This window comes from Cyrtonyx montezumae, unplaced genomic scaffold (genome assembly GCF_038088225.1).
Source record: "Cyrtonyx montezumae isolate F1298 unplaced genomic scaffold, pur_monq_1.0 scaffold_3, whole genome shotgun sequence".
NCBI classification, from domain to species: Eukaryota; Metazoa; Chordata; class Aves; order Galliformes; family Odontophoridae; genus Cyrtonyx; species Cyrtonyx montezumae.
Window position 1 is genome coordinate 80,957,333 of NW_027072034.1, and position 8,726 is coordinate 80,966,058.

Consider the following 8,726-nt stretch of genomic DNA (forward strand, 5'->3'; position numbering starts at 1 on the left):
GCCGACCGCGGCTGTAGGGATGCGTGTGAAGCTGTGCGGGGCGGCGGGCGGGCGGCTGGGCGTGCTGGCGGGGCTGGGCCGGAGCGGCGCGGCCGCCCTGGAGCTGCCCGGCTGCCTGCTGTACACGCGGACCGGCACGGCGCCGCACCTGACCCGGGACACGCTGCGCGAGGTCGGCGGCGTGCCCGCCGTGGCGCAGCTCACGCTGCCCACCATGTGAGTAACGGCCGCGGGCAGCGCCGCCTCTGCCGCTGCGCCGCGCGCGTGTAACGCGTCTCTGTGTCTGGCTGCAGGGCGGAGCTGCACGACGTCCTGGACGAGTACAGGGAAGGAGCGGCGAAGTTCATAGGTGACGTGTGGGCGTTTGAGGCTTGTAGCGTCGCGGCGGGGGGAGTGCGGTGGAGGCAGAGTTTGCGTCTTGAATATTTCTGTTCGCAGTCGGTATTTCTCTCTGGGGAGGTAGCCCAGACAGTGATAGGATGATTAGCCAGGCCAGCAGGCTTTCTGGGATGCTTTGTCCAGCTATAGTGGCTGTGGGGTAAATCCTGCTGAAGTGGTGGAATGTCTGTTTAGTGTCCGTAGCACTGACAGTTGTTAAGATATATCTATCTCTGTCCAGTGAATTTCTATTTTTTAATGACTTCAAGATTTTGGACATTCATTACGCAAGCAAAGATTTGGCTCAGATTTCCAAAGGAGGTTTGCATGCAGCTTTTTATAAACTTTAATTGCCTTGGGACAACTTGGCCGTCAGGAACAGTTATAAGTCCTTTCTATCTCAGGCTTCTTGGAGACTTTACCGATTTCAATGCCTGTCTGTGAAGAGAAAACTGTGGCTGTATGACATTAGAAACCTCTGGTCTAGCACAGATGAGGTTCTCGTTTCTGTAGCTGATCCATTCTCCCACAGTGCGTTGTCTTTCCTTTACAGTATGAGGCTTGAGGCTGTTTCTCTGTTTAGACTGTCAGATGTCTCCCAGTGTACCTGTTGAGTTGTCAAGTGAGTTAGCTACCGTGTCTGGCATATTTTAGTAGTGGGAGTGTTAAGAAGAATAAAAAAATAAATAAATAAAATCTCAGAGGGCTATGTAGCTTGCAGAAACAATGGCTGTTATTTCCTGTTTTATTCCAGTACTGTGCTTTGTTCCCTGCAGCTGGTAGAGCTGAGGAGGAAGTCTGCCTACCTTCTTTGGTAGTGAGAGATCATCTGAGCAATATTTTTCTTTATCTGACCCGCAGAAGAACTGGAAAGGAGAATTTATGGGATTGTTTTATGGGAGGAAGCGATATTTAATTTTGCAGATTCACAAACCATGCCTTTATGTTAGCTTTGTTTCGGTTCATGAAGCTCTGCTCTGTTGCTTTGCTCCCAGGTATGCCAGACACAGTGCTGTACTGCTCTCTTCAAGACCCAGTTGCTCCCTGTCCTTCTGGCTACAACACCAACAAGGTACAGGAACTGTAATGACTTGAAAGAATCCATTTAACAGTGATTCCTGGTACCTGCTTAGATATGGTCTGTCCTGGATCCTGCTTGGATATGATAACCTATCATGAACGGCAGGATAAGCTTCGCCAGGTAGTTTTTTGCACTGCATATTCTTTGCTGCTGGGAGCCAGCCTGAGTTCTCTCCCTGTGCAAGAAAGGAATTACCTAAATCTTTAATTCTTTTTTTTTTTTTTTTTTTTTCCAATTCTGCTATCAGTTTGAGCGATAAGGCCAGCTGCTCCATCTCAAGACACTTCCAAACACTTTGACAAGTTGCTGTGCTGCATGTGTTTGATGGTTCCATGAAAGAGTATCCTGGAAATCCCAAATTGGTCATTTCTTACTTGTTGTGTCAAGGGCAGCTGATTATCTGAGCCATGCTACTGTAGAACTTGCCTCTTCAGTGTTGTTCCAATATCTGGTGTTTCACTAGACTTCTCTCCTTTGACACTTGAGATCTGTATGGTCTTTCATGCCTATTTTTCCTTGACAGACAGTGTCCCTGTGGGGTAACTCAGGACGCTTGGAATTGACAGCTTCCAAGTTCATGGACATACAGCGAGCTATCCAGCCAGACTGGTTCCAGTGCATTGCTGATGGAGACACCATTTCCGGGGATGTTAGTAGAAAAAGGGCCAAGAAGTCAGTGGACAGATCGCTTTCCTTCCTGGATGCATGCCTTCAGCTGCTAGAAAAGGCACCGGTAAGGTCCCAGAGATGTCAAGACTGTAGCATTGCAGCTGCTTTTGGGCCTGTGCTGCACTGTGGGCCAGTTCCAGGATGTGATTTAGTTGGAGGTCTTGTCACATACTTGTATCAGAGGATGTGCAGGTGACACTCGTGGAGAAGGTAAGATCAGTAGCACTATAGGATTTCCTTCTGCTGTTCTCTTAATAACTTGTCTTCTGCTACAGAACAATTTCCACTACTTATATTATTTTGCTTTTGGACTGTAGTGCATTTCTTTCACTTACCTTTGTGATATGTACAATGGCAAAGCAGGATCTTCTTATTTAGATTGAGACAAGTCTTTTTTTCTCTGAAGTCTCTTCAGTTCCAGGTGAGGGAAGACTTGCCAGAATTTACCACTTCTAGTCTTTGTTTTCTCCGCTTGGCTTAAAACTACCTTCCCTTTTGGTGAAAGGGGACAAATATCCAAGTCAGTATTACAGAGGAAAGTGGCTGCAGGAGCCAGTATTGACATGCCCTGAAGTAGAATGTGAGCTCTGTTGTCTGGCAGCCACGACAGTTGCACGTGCTTTGTATTCTGCACTGACATGTAGTGCTGAGGGGACACCTACAGAAAGCTGTGTACAAAGATGATCTGTGATTATTATGTTCTGTGGGGAGGTGGAAGGAATAGTTCTAAAATTCTCAGTGAGTTAGTGTTGAGGCTGGAAATAGAATCTTTTCTCTCCTAATCCCTTTCTACCTTATAGTTGGGCTTTACAGTGTACTTTGAGAGTTCATCTTGCATAGGATGAATTGCTGTGGCTCTTCCAAGTTCCTGTGAATGCTGGGTTTAGGTAGCAAGCATCTGTAGTCTGTGCTATGAGATCTTGCATGTCTTTGGCAGAGCTCTCCAACACTTGTATCTTTCTTCTGGGCCAGGAACTACAAGGAAGTGTAATGTTTGGGACAATTGAAGGTGGAGATGTCTTGGAAGAGAGGCTCAGATCAGCCAGGGAGACTGCCAAGAGACCCGTGGGTGGCTTTCTGTTAGATGGCTTCCAGGGACGTGCCATGGCTAAGGAGACCAAGTTGAACCTGATTTCTTCTGTCACAGCAGAGCTGCCAGAGGATAAACCAAGGTAAGTTATATGGGCGACATCCCAAGAAGTCCATCTGTCTTTTTACAGAGAGCATCTACAGGCTGCTGTGCAATATCACTGTGGGAAATAGTCACTGTCTTGCAAAGGGCTGTGTGTGTGTGTGCCAGGCCACTGTCAGGCTGCAGACTTCAGCTGCTGTTTCAGTTTTTAGTTGCAGCTGGCACCAAGCTGTGGAAAAGTGTTTTCTGGTGCTGCAGCTTGTTCATGCTAAGGGGTGCCTAGGGTTTGAATTTCTTCGTCAATTGGAAGCCTTGCTGTGTTGTTGCCACCTTGTCTGGTTTAACTACTTAAAAAGATCCCCTGGGAGCATTAAATCCAATCTGCTCAGGTAACCTCAGTGGCTACCAGAGCATCTGCCTCATCTGTCAAATAGTTGGCTTGTCTGAGTAAGACAAGTGCTTCTGACCCCCACGTAGGAATAAAGCTGGTTAGCCTTAGGGGTCTGGTAAGTACCTTGGGTGAGCATCAGACAGTCCAGCTTTCACCCTTGCCATTCTGGCTGGAGAAGCTGTTTTGCAGCTGTGTTCCAATCCAATATTCTCCAGGAGCCAAACGCTTCCTCACCCTCGCCTGAGAAGGGACTGCTTTTTGTGTTAGTAAAATGATCTTATGCATGTGATCTTCAGGGACCTTTCAGGTACGTAAGGTTGTAGAAATAAATCTCTTATTCTTTTTTTTTTTTTTTTAAGTAGGGTTGGAACCCTTGCAAGAATAAACTTCTGTTCTTATCTGAACAAAGTTAAATTTTAGCAAGGGTTTTGATCTTATATGCAGAACTACTGCTTTAACTATTGAGTGTTATTTTCTCCCTTTTGTAAGATCCTGAAGTGGAAGACACTCCCACAGTAAATCTTTCCCCTTCCCTATTCAGTGCTCATCAATTTAATTCAAGTACTTAGAAAAGTGACTAAGCATGGCACCTTGTGACTTCATTTATTAGCCCCTATTAGCTGACCAAAGTTACGGGTGCTGTTTCTCTGTGAATTTTCCTAATTATCTGTTTAGATCACTGCCCTACATTAGCTTTTACTGCCATCAGCCCAGCCATGCACCTGCAGGAGAGCAGAGACCACTCTGTTCTCTGCTTCACCAGCCCACAGGGAAGCTGCCAGCTACATTTGGCTAACAGCTGGATTCCTATTACCACTGATGGCAATCCAGCTGGGCTGTTCCAGGCTCATAATGCCACGTCCCAGTGGATGTTACAGCCTGGTTTTTTGACCAAGTCATTTGTTTTGGTGAATCAGAGACTTCTATAAAAGGCATCAGTGAGGGTGAAAAGGTAGGCTTGAGTAGGCAGAGTGTGGAGAGGAAGGAAGAAAAAAAGCAAGGAACTTCTGTTTCCAATTACACTTCTCCTTATTGCATTCTGCTCCAGACACTTCTTCGAGTGCTTAGAGAACTGTCTTCTGCTAGATGTCTCTACATCTACTGCTGTTTCTGTTGGTCTAGGTCAAGTCCTGTCAGACTGTCTCCTGTTACCAAGCAAAGAGGTCAGTGTATCTGGCATCAGGTTATTTAGGGCAGAAATATGACCAAGGAAAATATCCGTTCTAAAGTGTTAGGTGAATTTTGGAAATGTATTTGTGAGTGTGAGAGAAACGAAATCACTTCAAATATAATGAATGGAACGAGGTTTTTCTTGGTAAATGAGTGACTGTGCTGCCTTCCGAACGGCAAAGAAGGAAAAGCCTCTTGTGCTCTGGATTGGTTAGAGGTGTGGAAGTGGAATTGTGTGGGGCTCAGAGTGATAGAAAGTTGTATGCACTTGACTTATGTTTAGCAATTCCAGGGTTAACCCATGTGTGTTCCACATACCTCTTTTCCTTGAGGTAGCTGTTTGCTTCTGCTTGGGATATTGTAAGACTTACTGGCTTATGCATCTCTTACAGAATCATCCATGGTGTGGGCAAACCAGATGAGGTGCTCGAGTGCATTGAAAGGGGAGTGGACATCTTTGAGAGCTTCTTTCCCTTCCAGGTGACGGAGCGAGGCTGTGCCTTGGTGTTTGGCTATGATTACCATTCAGATCCCAAAGCAGCAGGTAGGCTGTGTCCATATCAGCTGGTAGTGTGGCAAGTGTAATTCATGCTTTGGAGGAATCTGTGTTTGAGGGTTGTTTTGTCCTTAAGTGCAGCAGCCACTGGAAAACCTGTGTTTCAGCTGTTCAGTGTTGCTTTTGAGGGTGGGCTGTTTTGGCGTGAAATCTATTGCAGGGGATTTGAGATCTCAGCACAAATTTGAATGTCTGGATTGGCAAAATGTGCTTAATGATTTCTCTAATAATGAACAGTCATTTCTACATGTTTAACTGTGTATCTGTTCTCTGACACCATTTACAAATTTTCTGTTACTGCTAGCAGTGCAAGCTGGGCATATATGGAGTTCTACTATGATACTCCATTTCTACATTTAACAATTAACATTCAACTTATGTGTTTCTTTGTTTTTAATATATGTTAGGAAGTCCTTTTCCTTTATAGCTGACCAAAGTTACGGGTGCTGTTTCTCTGGGCAGCTTTCCTCTCAATTCTTACATTCACAGCTCATATCAGAACAGAACCAGGATGTTCATAATGCATTATCTCATTGGACTGTGAGAGGGGAGCATACGTAGCATACATAAATCATCTGTTAAGCATTCTTCAAGCAATCATCTTGTTTTGGACTCAGTAAATATTTTTAATATGGAAAAAACATTTTACATTTTTCCTCTTAGGTGGAACTTGGTTTTTTCTCTTCATGCCTGGATAATTCAAAACCAGATAAACAGAACAGAACATGTTGTTTCCTTCTGCTTGCTGTCATTTTTTTTAAACCCTTCTCTTTGTTGTTGTTTACCTCATCTCATCTTATTCTTAAACCAAAAGAAATTATGGGTAGGAATAACCTCTTTGTTCCATGCCTCTGCAATGCTCACTAGGTGTGGATTATGCAAACAATAATATTATTGATGTTTCCAGAAACATCTGCTTGACAACAAGCCTAAAAATGCCAACCTACAAAATTATGGGGTGTTTTTTTTTATTTTTAAGGTAGACTACTGAACATACACATATGGAATCTACATCTCCTGCGTCAGTGCTTTCAGCTTCTTTTATTTCAATTGTTTAAGAGGAAAAAAAATTAAATCTTTGAGCTGGATGACAGAATGGAATGTAGAGTGATTGAATGCAGATCAGTAGCCTGTCTATTCTAACAAAATCCCAATAAACACTATTTGTTCAGGTGACTGCATTCTAGTCAGCATGCTGTTCATTCTGGAAATATTTTATTAAGAATTCAGCAGAGCAGCAAAAAAGTTATGCTGTTATTTCAGCTCTAGCTCTTCATTAAGTCTAATAGATGAGTTTTCTCTTGTCTCTTGCTGTTTTAGTGATCTAAAATTCTGTGATCTAATATCTGTGTTAACTAACCTATGATAACTAAAGAAAAATTGTTGCTTACTGTAGGAAGGAAGTGGAAACTTGTGGCAAGAGCTTCTCCTTTTGGCAAGAGAATAGCAGAAATACACTAATGTAGGATATTACTACCCTTCCTGTGCCCTTGATGACTCTTGATAACGTTGTCTTTTTGTGTTACAGAAGCTTTAAAAGAAAATGGGGCCCAGGATCTGGACAAAAATTGTACTGAAGAAGACCAGGATGAAGTTGCCAAAGCTGACCCAGAAATGACAACGTTTGAGATATTTCTGAAGGAGAAAAGGTACGTGTGTTTGTGAGGAGGGAACCTGCAGCTGTACCAAGAAATACTATGGTTTTTGTCCTCCCTATCTGTTCTCTGTATTTTCATGTTTCCTGAATGCTGTTTAGAGTCCTTCGTGCCAGTGGTGCTGGGCTTATATACAATGCATCTTAAAGAAACTAGATTCCATCCCTCAGGGCTCAGGTCCCTGCAAAGGCCGTAGGGTAACTAACTAGATATTCTTTATTACTTGAGAGGGTCTTACTTTTGATGTTACTTTGATTTGTCTTCCTCCTTAGATACTATGATGATTTTCGTCCTTTGCTGGAAGGATGCACCTGTTACTGTTGTCAGAAGCATACACGTGCATACCTCCATCACCTCCTCGTGAGCAATGAGCTTCTGGCTGGTGTCCTGCTCATGATGCACAACTTTCAGCACTACTTCAGCTTCTTCAGCGCCATACGAGATGCCTTAAGAGATGACAAATTGGATCAGCTGAAAAAGCTCATCTTCAATCAGGCACTGCAAGGCCCAGGAAATGCAAAGACAGACCCATGAGTTCAGAGAAGATAGAGGAGGTCGCAGCTTACATCCTCACCCAGTGGGACTGTTGTAACTGCACTGCACCTGTTAGGTACTAAAATACATCCCGTTCTGGGGGGAATGTAAGGGGATGTTTGAAGATCTCACTTCCACGTGGAAAAGGAGGATGTTATTCAGACAGCCCTTGAAGTTAATTGGCTTGGTACATTCTCAGGTTGTAGAACAGCCTGGAGAGCTCATAAAATCAATATGGACACCTTTGTTTTCAGTTATTTGTTGGTGGCTTTCCATGTGGAAGAGCTTACTCTGAGTGGAAGCTCAGCAGCTGTTTGGGTCTTTTAGCCCTCTTTCCCAGGAAATGCCAGTGATGTGGTTGTCCCTTCAAGCTGCTCCTTCCTTGTGAGATCCTGCCTCAGCCTAGCACATTGCTCCTTGTGGACACTGCCAGCATCCACATCCCCAGGAAGAATCGATTGAAAGTGCTGCTGTATTTAGTGGCACAAAGGCACCATACCCATACATCTGTTACACTGCAGTGCAGAATGTTCTCTGGACCTTCCACTTAAGCCAGGCACTGAAAACTCCTGCCTCAGGGGTGCCACTCTGTGGTGTTACAACCAGAAAGCAGAGGAAGTGCTTAATCCCTGGTCTGCTGTAGCAGTGGGTATTTTTTTTTTAACTCTGTATTCTTTTCATCTGTATGGGTTAAGATTTTAGTCTTTTACTGGTGTGTAGATGATCATACACCATTCTTTCCAGCTGTCCTAACAGTGGACTTACAGCAGGCTACATTAATGTCAGTTTGAGATGGAGCATGGAAGGAGTGTATCACAACTGGAATCTTGTCTAAATGTCTTTTCTTGTTTCTTACTTTAAAATATTACTTTGTTATGTCACATTCCTTTTACTCAGTTCTTTTATGCATCTGCCTTTGTTATTATGGATGTGTTCTTTTTATATTGCAAAGCAACAATAAATTTTTTTGTTTGTAATTCCACTGGTACATCACATCCATCACACCTTGAGTAACAAGAGAGTTTGAGTGCAGCAGTGGTATCTCCTGGGAGCAGGAACTAGCAGCCTGGCAGAGAACAGTGAGCCACCTGGGGTTAAGATACTGTCACTGAGCAGGGGTCCTCCACATTGCTTGCTTCAGAGGGAGCCATCCATAGGCC

The 8,726-nt window shown here is 44.1% G+C and overlaps 1 protein-coding gene across 2 annotated transcripts; it reads left to right on the forward strand.

The window, feature by feature from the left end:
- Positions 1-19: 19 nt before the first annotated feature.
- Positions 20-8,379, forward strand: QTRT2 (queuine tRNA-ribosyltransferase accessory subunit 2). Of its 2 annotated transcripts, XM_065742074.1 has the most exons (8): positions 20-216; positions 294-349; positions 1,374-1,450; positions 1,983-2,192; positions 3,101-3,300; positions 5,214-5,365; positions 6,906-7,026; positions 7,305-8,379. In XM_065742074.1, exons 1-8 carry the CDS (start codon positions 20-22, stop codon positions 7,564-7,566), a joined length of 1,275 nt encoding a protein of 424 aa, XP_065598146.1. In that variant the 3' UTR covers positions 7,567-8,379. The 2 variants fall into 2 exon arrangements, with proteins under 2 accessions (XP_065598146.1, XP_065598147.1); XM_065742075.1 differs by lacking the exon at positions 7,305-8,379 and having other exon boundaries at positions 5,454-6,997.
- The last annotated feature ends 347 nt before the right edge of the window (positions 8,380-8,726 follow it).

Bases quoted from the DNA above. Each gene is read 5' to 3' on its own strand.
- QTRT2 (XM_065742074.1), top strand. From the start codon at position 20: ATGCGTGTGAAGCTGTGCGGGGCGGCGGGCGGGCGGCTGGGCGTGCTG. The intron at 2,193-3,100 runs GTAAGGTCCCAG...CTTCTGGGCCAG, and splicing joins AGCTGCTAGAAAAGGCACCG to GAACTACAAGGAAGTGTAAT. The intron at 7,027-7,304 runs GTACGTGTGTTT...CTTCCTCCTTAG, and splicing joins ATATTTCTGAAGGAGAAAAG to ATACTATGATGATTTTCGTC.